Below are 19758 nucleotides of genomic sequence, written 5' to 3'. Positions count from 1 at the left end.
AAAATGTAACAGCTCAAGCAAGGGGCAGACTGAAAATCTAAGTAGTGGAGTAGTGGAGAAAATATCAGGTATAGGCTCATGAGCTAACATGTCATTTATCCCAATAAGACTTATTTTAATGAATTGGATGAAAACAACTATTTATTTTAACTCGCAGGTTATTTACTGAAACCTGCAATTTGAACTACAGGAAATGTAAGTGTTCCTTCAACTCTTTTCCTACAGAGCATTCAGAGAAGAAATTTCCCTGAGCAGCAACACAGGACAAAACCAACAGGTATGCTCTGTTTATACAATATATAACACAAAGGGAGAATCATTGGCAAGTTTCCACGTAGTAGATACAAGATAATGCCTCAAAGTTTAAAAATTAGTTTCTACGTCTTGCTCGGATGTAAACACGGGGCTTTAGAGTAGAGTAGGCTAATATTGAGCCAACGTGACAGACAGATACACAACTTTACACACGACACACAGACACACAAGGTCAACGTGTCTGCCAGAGAAGCTCCTCAGCTCCAGCATTTCATCTATGAGATAAAACAGAGCTGAATAAGCTTGTATGGGTGCCAACAGAGAGAGAGAGAGGGAAGGGAGAGAGAGAGAGGGAAGGGAGTGAAGGAGAGGGAGTGGAAGAGGGAGAGAGGGGGAGAAAGGGTGATGATAAAACTCCACTGTGAGCCCTCCTGCAAGCTCAGAGCACAGGAGCAACCCAGACCAGAGGCGTCCCCACAGCAGCTCCCTGCACACGGCCTTGGACTTGATGGTTTTTGGGGACAACCAGTAGCTGCGTCGGCCAGAGGAGGAAGGAGCTGAGGAGCACACCTGTAGAGTTCTGTTTGTTTGGTGTGAAGCCTCTTTAAGGAGGAAGAGAAGAAGACTGGGCAGAGATCTAACCTGGACCTCATCCACCTCCTCTTGGGCCTGGTTCCTCCCTGCTGTGTTGAGACTAGGGGGGGGGGGGTTCTGGTTCTCAGACTGACAGACTCCCATCGTTTTTTTTTAAATTTTCATGAAAGCCCAAGGTTTCTGGATCTTGCAGCTTCTCCAGCGACCACGCCGCTCGGCTGCAGACTGGTCCCAGTGCTCGCTGTGAGGAACCAGCAGGAGCGAGGAGGCAGGGCGGAGAAAATAGACAATATTGCCATCCATCTCTCAGAACCCTGCAGCCCACCCTCAGCTTGGGACGCCCCTCCTCTCTGCCTCTTCTTTTGCCCCCTGTGCCCCCCCCCCACCACCCCCCCAACCCCCTCTCCTCTGCACCTCACCCCCCAACAGAGCAGAAAGCGTGAAAAATCTCACTAATGGGTTTATTTGCTGTCAGATCTGCGCCGATCTGTCATTCCCTTGGACCATTCCTCTTGACACATTTCATAGTTGAGTAAGCCTCCTGGCTCTGTGTCTAGAGTTAACAGTGCCCCTGCAACGTCGTGCTGGCTGAGCGCTCATCAAGAGGGGAGCAAACGGCGGCGGCAGCAGTCAGTCCTGACAGTCTCTTGGACGGGGAGTCCCTGCAGCTGCATTCCTCCGGTCTCCCTCTCCCTGGTGGGACTTTCAGTGTTTGTGTAGAGCCTCGCAAGGCATCCTCCAGCTTCTGTGCACTCACACGACCGCTCCGTCACATAAGATCCAGGCTCGTTCTGCAGGGCGCGGGTCGAAGGAGTGTGAAGATGTGGTGTGGGGCCGGGCCTCTGGCGGTGCTGGCTGCGGTGTTTTGGACTCAGTGTGTCCTACTGGATGGGGTGGAGGCCAAGAAGGAGAGAAAGAGGCCAAAGGAGGCCACGCCACAGCACACAGAGGCGTTCAATGCAACTCTCTCCAACAGCGAAGAGGTCGGTGGAAGCATCAAGGTAGTGACACGAAATTGCTTCTGAGTGTTTGATGCTTTAAACGTATACATCTGTTTGTAATCGATGAGCTGCTTCATGGTGGTATCAGAGATAGAAGTTTTGAAGGTATGTAGGATGTGGGCAGATGTCTCACGTTGAAGCGTGGCCACGGTGAAAGCCCGGGACAGGGCAGGTGTGCCCCGCTGGGTCAAGCCTCCGACACTGAGATGGACGGAAAATGTGTGAAAGGCTAAATGGATGACTTCCGGAAGTATGTCAGGAATGTGGACATCTAAGGGCTGATCAATGCATCAATTAGCGAGCGCTGCGGGTGTCCGACAAGCAAATGTTTCCAGCCCGTGAGAACAAATCAAGATGTAGGGGGGCTCTGTGTGTGGGAGAGAGTTGAGATAAGATAAGATAGGATAAGATAAGATAAGATAGGATAAGATAAGATAGGATAGGATAAGATAAGATAAGATAAGATAAGATAAGATAAGCACTTGTGTAGCTTATGCTGCTGATAACCACTGTTGATTATTGACCTACAGGAGTTAGTGTCTTATCTATGCATCTTTATACATTGAGGTTTTATTAATTTGTAATGTTTATTCTATTTTGTGTAACATTTTTCAGGATTTATAACGTTATAATTTTTAGGGCTCAGATTAATCTATTTTCATGTCTATGTTCGGATGACTCAACTGACAATGAAGTTAAGATAATAAAGTTCAAAGTTTAATAAGATATTTATTGATAATAACAGGAAGTTTAGTTATAAACAGAATAACTGAAGTTTTCTATGATATATAACTAGAGAGTCAGAGCAGTCGTCCGGAGCTGCACACCAGGGTTACTGGTATGAGAAACTTATTCCACAGGCACCACAGCGTTACAGTGGTACCGTCCCACTTGCAGGAGCAAGCGTTGGCCCTTGACTCTGTTATTTATTGGTTTATTGCGGGTGTTGCATATTTGCAAGGGTTTCCAACAGGCTATTTGTTTTTCTTTCAGCCCACCCATTATGTTGGCATTCTCGTGTAACTCTCCCTCTCTCTCTGCCCTATATACCAGCCTTCTCTTCAGCGTCTACCAGTCTCTGGATCCCCCCCCCCCCCCTTGAAAACCAAGCAGTGAGGTCTCCTTTGTATCTTTAAGAACACATTGTAGGTGGTTGTGGCCTGCTGGTGTTTATTTGACTTGCTTTGCCCTGTAAAAGCACAAGCTATGAAGAATGACCTTGTGTCAACCCTCGAGCCTGCGGAGGACTGCACCTCCGTTGGGATTTCACTCCTCTGTCTCATAGAGCGTCTTCACAAACACAGCCCCCCCCTCCCCTCCTCCCCGTCTCCTGCAGCCCCTTATAGGCCCACCGCCGTGATGTAACTCCTGGGAAAGTTAGGTAGGCAGATATTTAAAGACTTATGGTGATGTTGTTCCCAGCCCATTGATTCTGTCATTCACAGGCCTAGTCTGACTCCGCTGTGTCTGGGACATCCGATAGGGGCGGTGCGGCCCCGAAAACTGGGGCAGCATGCCGTGTAAGCCCCTCACAAAGCCCCATAGAAAGGGTCCTGAAAGAGAACACCTCGGCGAGGATTAGCCCCCAGTGCCTCCCTCTCTGACATTCTTTTCATCTCATCTCCCACAATCGGAGGGTAATGACATAATCACTCTTAAGACACAGTGTTGTGCCAGATAGTGTCTTTGCCAAACATTGTCACCTCTGGTCGAGAACCTGAGCGGAAGTGGCCGCAGTCAAGGTCATATGTGTCGTTGCCACTCTATCCGGGTCTTTTCGTGCACCACACACGGTGAAAAGCAGTAAACTGGATTTTTCTTGGGCAGTTTGTGAGTTTATCTTATTACACATCTGTAAGGTCCCAGGGAAAAACAACACGTCCATTTGAAGCTGTCTTGGCAAGAAACTTGTGTTCTCAAACAAGCCAAACATTTACACTCCACATTTACATAGTTTTTCCCCTTGTGCCCAGTGGAAACAGTCGAACCAGTTCTTATGATGGCATTTGCTTTCTATCTGACCGATCCCTCCCGTGTGTGGGCTGCTGGCAGCGTGCAGACGTACACTGCATTCCTCTGGAGATTTTCCATTTGAAAGTGATCACAATAGCGAGGTATGGAGTTTGTGCCGCGAGTGGAATTTTTTTAATGAGACGATAAGTGAAGTACATTTCAAACAATGTCTGTGAAGCGTCACGTTGTAGAATTTCAGGGCGATATGTCAGAGGTACACAGTTGTAAGCCTTATTGGCCTCCACTCTAAAGATGAGAGGAATCTGTCACTGTGGAGAGCAGCGAGGGATCTGTGATGGCTGTAATTGGGGGAGTCAAGTCAAACATCACGCCTGGCGTGTTGAGTAATGGCTGGGTTTAGCCCGAGGCAAGGGTTTTTGTTTCCTCTCTCTCATTCCCAGTGATGATTAATGCGTCGGTGTGTGGGACCTTTTGGTTCAACCCACACACAGGAGAGGAGAGCGAGTCCCACAGGAATCAGGGCCACTGTGAGAGCACACACCTCATGCCCCACTGACAGTGTGAACCACCTCATAGTTTGTGCTGCGTGATGATGAACTCTGCTTTCCACACGTCCGACCCCCGACAAGGTTACGCTTGTTTAACTCAGCGAAATTTCCTAATTAAGTCACCTGAGCGGGGGGGGGGCGAGGAAGAGACAAATAATAAACAGTCTTTTGTCGTTACATCTGAAATTTGCAAGTAAAATAAACTGCACGCTGTGTGAGTTTCACTTCACAGACGGAGACTGTTTTATTTGGATTACGTTTTCATTTATAATAGCTTCAGATTGATGCCAGATTTACGGAAATCCCTTAATCTCGCCTGATTCTGCTCATGTGCTGGTCACGTTCCTGAAACTCCAATTTCCCAATTATTGCTGCACTTTACAATAAACTGGGGCATCAAGAAATATGTCCGTTTTATTTAAACATTATTCTCGGATTTATTCAGTAAATGCATATGATGATCAGGACATATGTGTAAAATTGATTTGGTCTTACAATGTCTTGTGTTGCAGAGATATTAAAACAACAGTGAGAGATTCGGGGAAAAGGCTTTATCCATTTTTAAAGACTCATCCCACTCTCGTGTTTGTCCAGCAAAGAAGCATATAGAAGCTCATTAGCTTAGCTTAGCATAAATCCTTCCGAACAATATACCAGCACCTACGAAACTTCCTCGTTGACGTTTATCCTGTTTGTTTGAATTATTAAAAAATCTAAATATCTGCAGAATTGGGTTTGGACTTTTTTGCAGAGTTTACCTTTTATACCTGAAGAGCAGCTTCAACTGTGGACATCACGTGTGTTTGTGTAATAACACATCAACACAAGCTCATGTCACCTATAACTCTTGAATCTCTTGTCTTTCCAAGTTGACATCTTCCGTATGCATGTATGGATTCTTGTTTTTCTACCTGAGATGATTGTATTCTTTTAGTTTTTTTCAGTTTTGCATCAGACATTATCTGGAGCTTTTATTTGGGGGCCGGCAGGAGAAACTCTACTGCAGCCCCCCCCCCCCCCTCCGGATCATTTCAGAAGATTATCAGGAGTTCAGTGAATATCTGAAAGCAGCTTTATTGAGCTTTAAAGGTGCTGGTAGTTGGATTTGTAACCTACAGGCTAACAGTCTCCTCAGTATTTATGCTAAGCTAAAATAAAAAAATCTTCGTGTTTACTGTACTAGCATGAGAGGGGCATCAATCTTCTCTCAGCAAAACAAAACAATGTTCTGCTCCTTTAATGAAATCAGAAATGACTGAGGAGTAACTAATGATTTCCCTCCTCTCACGTCGAGCCTGCGAGTCAGGCCATGGGGCAGATCTGTGCCTGAGATGGAACTGGATCACTGGTGCTTGTCAACAGCTCATTCTACCTACCACAGGGAAAATGAGCACTCGCTCCGATTTCAAAGCTATAATTTGTTCACAGAACAGATGTGACACGGCGATCAAAGCAATCAGCTCCTATCGCCCTCTCGCATCGAGGCCGAGCCAAGATCGTCTCTCGCAATTCCTTCAGCAAAAACACACATTCACTCACTTTCTCTCACACACGATAAACACATAGACAACTTTGTTTAGGCAACAGGAAAGTTGAGAAACAACAACTTAAAATCCGGCTCAGCTATATCGTTTTATGACTGCGTCTCAGCTACACGTCCAACTGGTGTTCCTGCTGCATTTGCTGAATTAATGGTGCGGTGGAGTAATTATGTTTTGCACACGGTGCTTGCCAATTGAGTAATAACACAGTGAGAAGGGAACAGAGTCAACATTGCATGCCTCACTGTATTTAGCTCTTTGGCGATAACTCCTCAAGGCAGTTTGTTTCTGTAGGAACACAGGGGTGGAGACATGGTGGCTGGGATGCACGCAGGTTACCAGGATCCCCTCGGCCCACACAAGCCCGGGGATCCCTGCCTCCTGGGGTGGGATGGGCCCAGCGTCCGACCCGTCCACCCATGCGTGGACGACTGCACAGGGAGCAGCATAGCGATATAAAAACAAGAGATTAGAGGAGAACTCTCTGTCATCCTGTCCAACCTCAAACCTGCCTGTGCAACATTGTTATCAGCAGCGAGTGGTTTCGTGTCATCTCGTGCGCACGAACAGGTTGAAAAGCAGATAACACGTCAAAGAAAACAAGTTCCACTGTACACATGGAAGAATCCAGGAGCCGGCTGCCGCGGAGTAGAGTTTCCGTCTCTGGTTGCAGCCCCAGAGACATGTTTTAACAGTTGTGTTTGTGTTTTTGGTGGCACGCTGCCCCAGGGAAAATATTTTCCCTTTTTATTGCTTCGAATAAATTCAACCTAATTTCCCCCAAACTACATGACAAACATGCTGAGAGCGGTGCACCTGAAAGGATTATTCACGCAGACGCAAATCAATCCTCGGAGGGTAATAAAGTCTCCTGTGCTCCTGGGAATGATCAGCTTTGATTACAACTGATTCGGTAATTGATCCAAACACACGCGGGGCTGTAGGATAATAAAACATTCTGTGTTCACGTTTATTGTCGGTACTAAACAAGTTCAGCGGTGGAAAGTGATAAACGATATCTACTCAAATGCTGCTCTTTGTATGAGTTATGTGTGTTTTCCATTTAATGTTACTAATACTTCTACTCTAAGACATGTAAGAACATTATATAAGATATAATAAATGTTTATAATACAAATTATGGTCAAAGATTAATCCAGTGATTCTCAGCACTGTCTTGGACACGTTTCCCCTCTAAACTTCTCAGGCTACATCCATACTATTAGATGTTTGTTTGAAAATGCAGAAGTAGTTTGGAAACGCTGCTTTCCTGTTTTAGTTTGAAAACTCCGGGGCTGCCTTCCAGACTGGACGGGCAGAAATGGAGATGTTATACAATTATGACATAGGCTCTCATGAACACTTGCTGATTGGGTCTTTTGTTCACGACGTAGCCTTTGCTGATTCGTCAGGCTCCTTATCACATGACTTTCTGGAAGAAAGCAACCAGCATTAACCCGAGTTAATAAAGTTCCAGTTGCACAAGAACAATGTTAACGTTATCCAGCTAGCTAGCTCCGAAATGAAATGGGATGTGTCAGTAGCATCAGATTCATTTAAATCTACAGCGCAGATCATGTTTCTCCCCCTGCTGGCACTGAGAGTAATTACACTGTTCTGTCAGTCCTGTCTCTTCTTTTTGCTTTTTATGTATTAGAGCCATAAATATAGTAATAAGTGATATAAAGGCTAATACTATTGCATCAAGTACTTATAACTGCACATATACGTATGTAGGCAACATACGTGTTCTCTTACTTTTTATTCGGTTCCTTACTTCGTTAGATGAGAAGACCGATAGTGTATAGAGCTAGTTAGCTTAGCCTTGAGACTGGAAGCGATCAGAAACATCTGACCTGACTGAGGTCAAAGGTGAACAAGGTTTGTTTAATCTGCACAAAGACACGAGGACAACTTGACATTTTTACTATTGCAGAAGTATGTTAACTCAAAACAAATGATCAGATGAGATAATTCAATCTCTCTGCAATAAAAAGAACATGAGAAACATATTGTTGAACGCAGGACTTTTATTGGAGTAACATTCTTGTATTGGGTCTTTGCCTGAAGTGAAGGATCTGAATCTTCCACCAGTGAACACAGTGCATCACATTCTTAAAGTCTGAGCATCAGCGGCGTGTCATGAGCTACAGCCCCATCTCTGAGGATAAACACGGAGCTGGAAGATTTAGAGTTTCTCACCTTTCGACAGACGGCCTGACACGGTCCGCGCTGTAAGAGGCGTGCACTGCCGCCCGCTGACAGACGAGGCCACTTTGAGGCACTCTCCCATCAGCGCTGATCAAAGCCGGGGCCCCGGTGTTCTTCATCAGCCCTCAGACTGATACCTGGATCCGCTCCCTCCCCACTTTGTTCCCGGCTTGTACATGCGGCTGCAGAGCGACGCCACGGAATCCACAGTTTACTTTACGCCACAGTCGATCGCAGCCAGTGAATGATTGAACGCCCCTGACAGGTCTTTCTGTGTCATCGAGCAATATGGTTTTCATGTCTGCGTGTGCGGACTCTTTGAAGTTCTCGGGCCGAGACGGAGACTCACCTGCACACAATGAATCACAATTTTCTTTTGGCAAGTTGCACGGACCTTCCCAGCTGTCACTTTGTACGTTATGCTCTGACAGCGCAGACCTGAGGAGCAGAGAACTCGATCTGTCCAAATGAAAAGAGCCCGAGCATTCTCTTAAGCTGATGATTCAATTATTTACACAGTGAATTGCTGTTATTTTTCAGCTCAGATATGAAGGTAATAATTACCTTGCTCGTAGCCTTTTCTTCCCAGAGCACAGACAATCCTGCAGGGCAAGGTTTTTAATGGTTTAATTACAATGCTGAGTATTAAAGGGGATAACAAGCTCAGCGTACGGCTGATTTCCTGGCAGTGATAGTTCGTCTTTTTTATTATTACGCAGCGCTAAGGTGTGTAATTATAATCCACATGTGTGGGCTGAATTGCTCTGGAACATTAAGACAATGATCTTTAACATAAACAGGGTAGATGTCGAGTTCTCACTTTTTTGGGAACAGCGGCCACTGGCTGTCAAAACGGCTTTTGGATCGCGTTGAGCCGTCTCAGATGATGATTCACGCTTTTATTATTATTCCCAGTGGAAACATACTCAGACTGCCACAGGCGTGGAATACTTCTCCAACCCACAACACAAACCCCTTTCATAATATTCCCTGAAGCTTAGAGAACTTGTAAAAGAAAAGAATAGCATGACATTTTGGACGGTATTCTTTTTTTTCACTTCCATTGCGGAGCCATTTGAGACAGATTGACAGTAGACAGCTCGCCCGGCCCCGTCTGCCTGCCAACACCTTAAAAAACTCAGTAATTAACATGTCATATCTCGTTGGTTTAATCCCCACGAGAGCTGACATGGAAAAACAACACGTTTAGTTATTGTCGTCTGGATGCTGGAGGTGGGAAAGATTCCTGTTGTTAAGATCAGGATCAGACGACACGTTACCGTTGTATCGTGGCAGAGGTGTGAGAGTTTAAAACACAGTGCACAACAATACACAACAACACTACAGGCGTAAAACTTGAGTTTAATCGTACTGAACAATGAACTTTGGCTTTTTCAGGTTGGATATTTTGGAGCTTTCAGAGTGTCCTCATTGTAAATTTGACTTAGATGTTGATGTAAATGTTGGTTAGCTGGAAATTCGGACCTATGATGCCCCAAATCACATAGAGCCTCATTAATTAACATCACAAATGATTATTTTTACACTTCGGTTGTTGTGTAACGGGCGCTGTAAACCTGCCTGTTTGTAATGTTGTGTTCTCTTGTCCTGTGTTGATGCTACTTCTGAATTATTGCTGGTTATTAGTGAGTCGTCCTCAGAGCTTTTTTTTCAACGGTCCATGGTGCAGAGTGATGTTAGAAAACTTTGTGTTCATCCTACCTGGTTTATCTGCACTGAAGATGAATGTGTTTCATGAAGTGAAACAGAATTAGCTTTATCACTGTTCACATGTGGCTTATATACAAGTTTGAAGCATTTACTGAACTGGTGTTAGGCCCAAGTTCAAAACCTTTCAAAATAAAAGGTCTGAAATTCAGCTCGATATAAACTATTGTAACAACAGAAGATACCCAACAATATACATGTTATATATACATTTATACAGACAAGTCAACATTATCATCTACAGATCCACTAATTTCCCTCAGCACTTGGTGGAGACTCAAACTGAGCTAAAAGAGTGAATTTATTTGCCAGTTGAACACACACATGACTCTAAATGAGTGATAGTGTTGCTCCACAAGACTTAATGTTGTGCTTATTTAACTGGGAGAGTAAATAAGCATCATCACCGTGTCCAATGTAAAAAAAGGTGATGAAATGTTGATGTTGTGTCAACAGCTTCTCTCCGAGTCGCAGAAAAAACTGTTTTTGTAGGTTTAAAGTGCATTTTCTTTCTTTCTAATATGTTAATAGATATTTAACAAATTGAAATGCAGTGGAAAAATCCATTTAACCAACAGTCACATGGAAACAGAACAGAGTAGCGAACAAGGATTCTTGACTTAACCGAATCATTCTCGCTTTCATCTGCCTCCAAGCCTCGGAATCACGACAAAAACACAGAAGGATCCAACAGGCAGCCGACGCAGTTGTTTATTTTCTCTGCTGTCGGACAGAAGTGAAAGTCACAGAGAGAACGAGAACTCCTGTTTAATCCGAAATATGTATACGTAAAAATCTATAAAAAGAAACTGTCCTTGATTCCAGCAGATTGAAAAGACAAACAAGGAGTCACTTTGTTGTGGTGGAACGAGAGGAAAGTCTTTAACAGTGAAGAGAGGGGCATGTTGGTTTTGCAAGATAAGTGATCCGTGTCCCTCCGCCAAACCTAAACAAATTCCATTTCAGGCAGCTCACCTCCACGGCCCGTCGTTATCTGCTGCTCTATCTCAACCCAAGGCACTTGACATTCGGGGAAGGGTTCGGGTAGAATTCAACCTTCACTGTAATTGGAATCCGTTCAGCCTCACGATTTACCGTAAGGAAAAACATGCCTCTTGCGGTATTACGCATTCAAAAACGTGGCTTCCGGGAGTTTGTGTCTTATCTCCGTGAGAGATCCCAGTCTCTTATGCAGTGATTTATTATACACCAGTTATTTCAGATAAGGAGATCGAGCGTACGTACGGCTTTGGAAACGATGTTAAATCATAACTCAGACTTGTATACATACTGGGTATACTTTTGTTATCTTGTTTATGAGATTTTCCATCATAACATTAGTCACACTGGTAGTATTAATAAGAGAAACAGACCCGCGTGTCTTCGGATGGAGGAGAAAGTTTTGGCCGTTTTGACATGTTGTTACAGAACTACAGTAATTGAGGTCTGCGATCCACAGAATCTACATCACACCACTCATTTTTCACCGGAGCGCTCATGGAAATGTTTCATGTGCTGAAAAACCAAAAACCCCTGACGAGGTTTGTTTACATGAATCGGGGCATATTTGGGCGAATGAGAAGTGACGTGGCACCTGAGTGGATTAAAGTGAAGCTTTTCAGAGGAGAATGGTGACTAAACTTGGACCAGTTCTCAACCAGTGAAAAGAAAAAGAGTGTTTTTTTTCCCTGTTCGACCTTCCTCGGTGTCTGGCACCATTTAACTGTATCTTTGGTGAACATTTTCCACTGATGGTTTAAAGGGAGAAATAATGACACATCGGGTTTCAAACGTTAAACATGAAACACACGACTGAACTGGTAAACTGCCCTTTTTAAAGGGGATGTAGTAATTACTAATTAACATTCAGTGTATTCACCTATATCAATATTAATTAGACTGTAGTTTTCATTATAATAATAGTAATAATAAACTTTTAAAAACAGAGAACAGAGTTTACAAAGCAAGAAAGGTAAATATAAGAGAAATACCAATCAGCAGGATGCAACGCGACCATGAGGCCAGACAAACACGTTTATGTCGTCGGAAAACAATTAAATAATTAAATATAGAGTGTTTTACTCACTTAACACATAAAAACAATAATATGACAATGCAAATATAAAAACAGGTAAAAGAAAAGGTGAAAAGAAACGATAAAAACACAACATCAAATGAAAGCAAGTCTATTAAATATCATAATCTTTATTAAATGCTGTTGGCTGAATAATTCATGGGGGAAATCTTCTCACTGTCTCTTTTTTCTGCAGCAGGCTTCTGAACACCAGAAAGTCGACCCACTGGGATCATGGATGGACTTTGTCAAACGACCTGTTGGCAACTTCCCTGGAAAGTGTCGCAAACGCAAACGTCCCCTGGTAAATCCAGAATAAGCACTGTAAAACACGTTAGATGTTGCTTTTACTTTTATTATTTTTTTCAGTTTGAGTTTGACGCATTGTTCTGTCTGTCTACCACCAGCCGGGCCCACCTGGTCCTCCAGGTCCCCCCGGCCCTCAGGGACCTCCTGGCTCTCCTGGGGCCGAAGTGACCCAGGAAGTTCTTCTCCAGGAGTTCAAGGAGATGATTAAAGGTACAAGCCCAGACACTTTCCAGCTCCTCTTTAGGCGAAAAGGTTATTAACCGATCACTATGCACATCTTTACATCCCCACTATAACGTCCATTTATTGGTATTTCACATCATTATCATGGGAGCCATGTTTGAAAGTCAAAGTTACCCCAGTCTGTTGCTGTAATAGCCTGGGTGTGTTTCTGCCAGAGGCTACAGAGAGGAGAGCAGCGGCACTTGACAGACAGACCAGCCCCAGCCAGCTCCCTACAGCTCTCCTCACCCTGGAGGGGATGACCCCCTACCGGCGGATAGAGGAGGCTTTCCACTGCAAGCTCAAGGGGCCTGTGGTGGTGGACAAGAAGACGCTGGTGGAGCTCCAGAACTTTCAGACAGTATGTTTGTTTGAAACCAAGTAAATGTTTATGAACTGCTTCAGCTTTGCTCTAAAGTTTTGGCCCATCCTCCTCCGTTTGTTTCTGACCCATTTGCTTCCCTGTATTAACTGTTTGTGAAAGAGTGACTGTTTGGAAATCATTGCTTTAGTGTGCATGCGGGGGGGATTACGAGCAGATCATCCCCCCTCGCTGGTAACTGGCACTGGCGAAAGCATGCAGTGCCACGCCGGGACTCAGACTCAGCTCTTTGGTCAAAAATATCTACTTTTTCAATCCTACACATCACTCTCTGGGCGGCGTACAAAAGGCACTCTGTCTCAGACTTGGAATAAAGTGCGGAGAGGACAGAAATAGACACAGTTAGAAACAGCATGCTGTAGTGGAAGAACTATGCCTTGTTGGGATGGGCTGACGAGGCTGGAGGGGGGGGGGGGGGGGGGGGGGGGGGGGAGTACGAGGCTCTGCCAAACAATTTAACATCTTAATTAAGCGCTGTGTTGGCGGAGAAGTGTTACTACCAAGTTATTTTTGAATATTTTGGAGGCAGCGGGATTAAAAGTGAGGCATTCGTGGTCAGAGAGTGAAACCGCACAAAATTAATCTGCATAACTTTACAATATAAATGATCTATGGTGAAGTTGGTTAAGAGCACAGCCCTCCTCGCTCCCCTCCCGTGTTTACTCCCCTCTTGGCATTGTCAGGGTTGCAGATATCCAACCTTGAGCCGTTTTCAGACATGAACTCAGGAGAAAGTTTTTTTATAATGGGCTCCAGACTTTCTCTGGAGTTTGCCTTTCACACATGAAACACAGGACGAGCATTTTAATTCTGCTGCAGAGATCATGTGTTTTTGTTCACGGCTTTTTACCTAAAGCTCTCTTGACACCTTGGCTGGCGTCAACTACGTGCATGGCTTCGCTTTTCATCTGCAAATATATATATTCTTTTTATGTATTTGATTTTTGAAGTTTGGTCTCGTGTTAGAATCACAATCACACACCCATTCACTCATGGTGAATCCTGCAGAGGATCTCCTGTTGTATTCATGGACTTGTTTCAAATTGGCCTGCTTGAAATGCTCATGATCAAGGCACTAATCGCCATTACACGGTTACACTCCTGAGCTTTTGTTTAAAGCTCCCAGAGAAGACGTGTAAAGGAGCGTCCGATGGACAGTTTCCCAAAGATGAAAACTTTAATTCAGATTTCTCTGTGCTTTCAGCCGCCTGCTAAAGGAGCCTTCCTCAGAGGGTCAGGAATGGACCAGTCCACTGGGAGGTTCACAGCTCCCATCACAGGGATCTACCAGTTCTCTGCTAACGTCCACATTGGTAAATGTCTTTCTTATCATTGTTATTAATAAATGGATGAACGAAGGAAAGACGGGGCTGTTTGTAATACAATATTTGTAGTCGCGATTTTCGAATTACCACAAAGGCTCCGATTGTTGTGTATCCAATTTTGTCACAATCAACAATGTCACTTGTGTTGATGAGTCCCAGTCGCTGCTCTTACAGAGAACTGGTCGCCTGTTTATTTAAAGTTTATTAATATTTGACACTGCACTACCTCAGGCCCTTAACTATACAGATGCCATGTGTGAATCCATTAAGATGAACCGTGCTTGAGTTATGAGAAACACATACAAACAGAGATTTCTTGGAATTATTAGATGGATAAAGAAGTCGATCAGTATCTTCATTAAACTGCTCATTTAGGCAAATAAGGAAAATGCCTGTTTTTGTAGATACTCAAACTCTAACTGCTTCACAACAGAAGCCACTCTGTGTTTCAGCAGCTGAATGTTTTCACTGTGAATTACAAGTTGTGGCAAATATCAAATTTCCATTAGCACAGCCTTTAAAGATCTCTGATACAGCTGCAGGAGCCAGAACAGTAAACAGAGACGTGGAAGTCAATGAGATGAAAATGAGATTCCACATCATTCCCGTGAATCTCTCGTGTGCGAGTGAAGATAATTTGGTAATTTCAGAATGTACATTGAACGACAGCAGCTGAAAGAATCCCGACCACAGGGGTTTGATTACAACAGAGAATGTTGAGGCTTGTACATTTTTAGACCGTATTCGCCTTGGCTGTTTGAATGTTTTTTTGTTTTTTGGGAGCCGTGGGGTAAGCCACTTATTATTTATTTTTTTATGTGATCAATTACAGACCACAACGAGGTGAAGAGGAGCAAGAGTCAGCTGAAGGCCAGAGACAACGTCCGGGTGCTGATCTGCATCGAGTCCCTCTGCCACAGATACACGTGGGTATTCAGTCCCGTTTGAAAACATGTTGGATCCAAATCAAACACACACTAACATCATTCTATCGTCATGTGTACTGGGAAGTTATTAATCTCATTGCTCTCTGAGTTCTTGACATTCCTCTTTTGACAGTTGTTTACTATTCCCCTTGCAACAGTGATATATTTATTGGTGTTTAATGCAGCCCCTAACTTTCACCAGTATTTACGAGCTGTTAAAGGTGTTGTCTGTTACAGTTTGTGTGGAGCCAGTTTGGCATTTCCTGTATAAAACCAGAGCGGGGTCTTTATAGGAAATGTCCCTCGTCCCTGTCGCCTAACTAATCTTTATAGTTTCACCTTTGACCCCCAGCCTGTAGCGTTCGGCAGCAACAGACGTGACGAGCAGGACGTGGGAGGCAGATAATCAAGATGGTTGCGGGCGAAATATTACAAATCCAGTTGGGACACTCCTGTGTTCTTTCCAATATTTCCAAATTTATATTTACATAAAGTCAGGGGGAAATTGCTGAAATGTATTGCTCCCTAAAGTCTCCCACAGACTGTGCAGCGCTCCGCGGCCTCCCGTCCAGTGTGGTACAATGAGGAGAACATATAAATAATACTATTATGATGTGTTACCTAACCCAGAAGAGTTTTTCCGGGATTCGAAGCCCCAGCCAGTCTCGCTCTCCCACACATGAAAATTCAGAGAATGTGAAATGAGGCTCATTGTGACGGCAGTTAGAGCAAAGACAAACATGATTGATTTGCCATAAAAAATGTAGTGTTTTCCACTTAACGGGAGCCAGAGTTCTCACTGTGCGGTTGAAGCCTGCAGTGACGTTACAGACTCTGAGGGCACAGGGTGGGTAAAGGAAAAGTTCTGGGCGTGCGCTTCTTTTTCACTTTCTTGCTCAGATGAGAATATTGATACCATTCAGATGTTTTAACTCTCGGGTTTTGGGGACATGGCCAAAAGGGATCCCTCCACATGAGTGTGAAGGGTCTTTTGTGTCTATATGTTGGTCCTGCGATACGCTAACAATCTGCCAGGGGCGTATCCCACCTCTCACCTGAAGCCAGCTGGGATTGGCACCAGCTCTGGGAGGAAACTTTGGGAGTTATATATGTCTTGACACTGGGCACCCTGGACATGACGTCAGCGTATTGAAGGGACAAATTGAGACAAACAACCAATTCACAGATCTTCAATTGACCTAATCCCAGTCTGCATGTCTTTTGCACTGAGGGTACCCCAAAGAAACCCACGCCTTTACGGGACCACCAAGCAAACTCCATTAAGATTACACCTTCTCACTGTACTTACACAATGCATATGCAATATAATGATATATATATATTGGACTTTTGTCATATTGCTACTGATGAAAAGAACTATCACTATAAGGACTGACTGCCCGGTCCTAATAGATGCTATAAACGAAGCTACTTCCAGTGACTTAGCTTAAAGACTAGAATCAGGAGGGAACAACCTGCCTGAGTCTGTCCAATTTTTAAAGCTCTAAAGTTTATTATTGACCACAGTCCTGACATAGCCTCAGTTCAAGTAGCATCTATAGTTCTCATCCAGCAATTCTTTAACACTTGCCAACTTCTCACCTACTTCTCCGCAAGACAGCAAATATGTGTATTTCCAAATAATGTCAATGTTATAAGGAGTTTCTAGTGACTGACAATTTGACACGATCGCACTCTTTACCAGGAACTTTTGTTTGTATTTTGACTGCAGCTCATTGGAGATGATTGTTGGACTAGAGAGTAACAGCAAGATCTTCACGGTGAGCGTGCACGGGCTGCTGGAGCTTCAGGTGAGAAACATTCCATCAGACACAAGAACAGAACAGAACATATCTGGGTTCCTGCTGCTTCAGTGTTGTTTGTGTTTCCTCTGCAGGCCGGGCAGTACACCTCCATATTCGTGGACAATGCAGCCGGAGCCTCCATCACAATACAGAACGGTTCAGATTTCATGGGCATGCTGCTTGGTGTATAGCCTCCCCCCCCTCCCACCGTGAACGGGGCGCCGTCCAACCCGTCCACCGCCGCCCCTTTTATTTGTTCATTTCCACGGATTGATTTTGAGCACCGTCACGAGGTCTGAAGGAGGAGAGGCCGACACTGACTTGACTGCTTGTCGGATGTTGAAGGACAATGTGGAGGACTCGAGGAATGAGTTTTCTACGGTGCACTGCATTTCCCCTGAGGAACTTGGTCGCCCGTTGCTTCACCAGTAAAATAACCTGTATATAAAGCATTGAATACGTCTGTCACAGTATATTTGTCATGGTTGTTGAACGCCTTTGCAGTAGCCCAAACCAAAAATCCATGTTTCTTGTGTTCTCTGTGTAGTTGAGCTGGGGAATATGAACAAGTACACGTCTGCGTTTGTGTATACTGACATGTCAATGTTTTCTCTTGTATACACACACATGAACCATACTTATTATTAACATGGGTTCAATTTTACATTTAAGTTATATAGTACATAGACTCTGTGAGTACACTGGACAATGGAAATATGCCCCACCAACAGAATGTGGTCTTAGATAAGTTATAGCTCAAATATGTAATTACACATTTCTGTAACATAGCTATCACTGCATTTTTAGCAACGTTAGCAGCATCGCCAGTCGGTTGCTCCGCTATTTTGGTCCAGACCGAAATAGCTCAACATGTGCACGAGGAATTGAAGTGTGACTTTGTACAGATGTTCACAGTTTCCAGAGGATACATCCTACTGAGTAAGGTGGCGCGTTGACTTTTCATTTAGCCTCGCCCTCACATTCGTGGTTCGGAGTGAAGTATCTCATGTATTAGGTGGATTTCCATGTTCACGTTCCCTTCAAGAGGATATGTTAGCCAACATGCTGAAAATGAGATGGTACAATGGTTAATTAGCTATGTCTCACTTGAGGGGCTGCATCCTTTGGAGAAGGTCTGGTCTACAGGGGCTTTCCTTGATGAGCTTTCATTACCTCTTTGAAAAATGTTTGTCACAATGAATCCTGTGATAGGTTCGGCCGGGAAAGGTTTTCCGCCTTTTGGAGCCTTCGTTTCTCGAGAATGAAAAGACTAAATTTGAAGGAGCCTTGGAAATGGGAAAGTCTACAAAGAATGCAACTCCCTGATTTGACACACAGCGTGTTAGCATTTGGCAGACGTTACATTTAGCTCAAAGAACTGTTGTGTCAAAGTTTAACCTCGTGAAGCCGCTAGCAGAGCTGTTAGCTCGTATGGCATAATCACATTAAAGTGGAAAAACAAGGCTCTTTGGATGATGCCGTACAAAATGGTGCCACTCACAGATCCTACTTAAAGATGGATGACAGGACAGCTACCGAAAGTGAAGCCAAAACATCTTGATCGCCCCCTGGTGGCTGGCTGTAGTACAGGTCTGTTAGAAAGTTAGCAAAGAGGAGAATTTCTAAAGATTTTTCTATTCTTTTTAGGTAGATCTGTGGTATTTTGGCTTCATTTGTACAGTGGGAGGAAGTGGAGACATGTCGTTCGTCTTTATTTTACAGTCTGGTGCCACCTAAGCTGCAATTGTAATGCCGCTAACAGAGGATGGATGTATATAGCAGTGTTTTTGTAACAAACCTTTAGCTGCATCTGCGGTTATATTCCTCTAAGGTAACATCTTTTTGTCCGGGCTTGTTATGAGACCAGTGTTTTATTGCAAATTTCGGGAAGTAGAGAAACCACAAGTGATTAGAAGCTCTTCAATCTTTCATTTCAACCAGCAGTAAAGATCAGTGCAGCTCAGCAAGCTCAACACATGGGAACTTTCGGTTCCAGCCACTCCACCACTGACATTTCCACAAAAGCTGTTTTTCCAGGATGATGTGAATTCACCTTTAGTTAAAATGTGTTGGACCGATCCACATTCACCTTTTTGACTGTTACAACTGTAAGAGAACAACTCAAGTTTCTTCTTTTTACAGTTCTTTCTCTGTTGTCATTTATTAAACTGTATCTTATTCTTTTCTTAACATTCAGATGTTTGTAATTTATCATAACTGATGTACCAGTAACATTGGAAAGCAGTTGAAATTTGATATGGTATTTATGTTTGAGAAAATGTATCAGTCGTGTGTTGATTTACGCTCCTGTGGACAGTTGAGACCACAGATTATTACGAGAAGAAAATTATATGTCTTTGCTATTTTTTTATTACCCATTATATTCTGTAATTTCAAATTAAACTCTTCAGAAACGTTGCTATGGGCTCTCTGCACATGATGGTGATGCTTACTGATGAAAACCCCTAATGATCATTATAATCACTACCTGTCTAACGTCTATTTCACTTTCTATTATCAGAGTTTTCTATATTTCCTACATATCTGACTTATTTTATACTGCAGGACAAGACTTTACATTCCTTAACCTTTGCTGACACTAGCGGATTGAAAACAACTGTAAAAGATGATTAAAAGATTGAATCATATTTGTTCAGGGAACCGAAGCAAATGCCTATTACTTAGTCCATATTTTAAAATGTATTTTAAAGTCCCTTATGTTTCCACTTTAATTAAAACTGAATAGCTTTGGTCCATCAAGCAGCAGATAAATCTTGCTGCTCTTTAATATCAGTATATTGCTCCTCGGTCAGTATCAGAAGGCTTTAATAACAAGGCTCTAATAAGGGCTCAGACTTTATGG

The 19758-nt window shown here is 43.6% G+C and overlaps 1 protein-coding gene across 3 annotated transcripts; it reads left to right on the top strand.

Annotated features, from left to right (window-relative positions):
• The first annotated feature begins 609 nt into the window (after positions 1-609).
• c1qtnf12 (C1q and TNF related 12) lies at positions 610-19313 on the top strand. Of its 3 annotated transcripts, none has more exons than XM_053424005.1 (8): positions 610-1832; positions 12123-12230; positions 12334-12445; positions 12634-12818; positions 14044-14152; positions 14997-15090; positions 16823-16901; positions 16988-19313. In XM_053424005.1, exons 1-8 carry the CDS (start codon positions 1671-1673, stop codon positions 17084-17086), a joined length of 948 nt encoding a protein of 315 aa, XP_053279980.1. In that variant the 5' UTR covers positions 610-1670; the 3' UTR covers positions 17087-19313. The 3 variants fall into 3 exon arrangements, with proteins under 3 accessions (XP_053279980.1, XP_053279979.1, XP_053279978.1); XM_053424004.1 differs by having other exon boundaries at positions 610-1850; positions 12126-12230; XM_053424003.1 differs by having other exon boundaries at positions 615-1850.
• The last annotated feature ends 445 nt before the right edge of the window (positions 19314-19758 follow it).

This window comes from Pleuronectes platessa, chromosome 6, assembly GCF_947347685.1.
Source record: "Pleuronectes platessa chromosome 6, fPlePla1.1, whole genome shotgun sequence".
Lineage (NCBI taxonomy): Eukaryota > Metazoa > Chordata > Actinopteri > Pleuronectiformes > Pleuronectidae > Pleuronectes > Pleuronectes platessa.
This window is presented reverse-complemented; position numbering and strand designations above follow the sequence as displayed.

What these genes read in the sequence shown, in the direction of transcription:
- c1qtnf12 (XM_053424003.1), top strand. Translation starts at nt 1,671, where the DNA reads ATGTGGTGTGGGGCCGGGCCTCTGGCGGTGCTGGCTGCGGTGTTTTGG. An exon ending in AGGTCGGTGGAAGCATCAAG is followed by an intron (nt 1,851 to 12,122) that starts GTAGTGACACGA and finishes TTTTTTCTGCAG; the next exon opens with CAGGCTTCTGAACACCAGAA. An exon ending in AGCTCCAGAACTTTCAGACA is followed by an intron (nt 12,819 to 14,043) that starts GTATGTTTGTTT and finishes CTGTGCTTTCAG; the next exon opens with CCGCCTGCTAAAGGAGCCTT.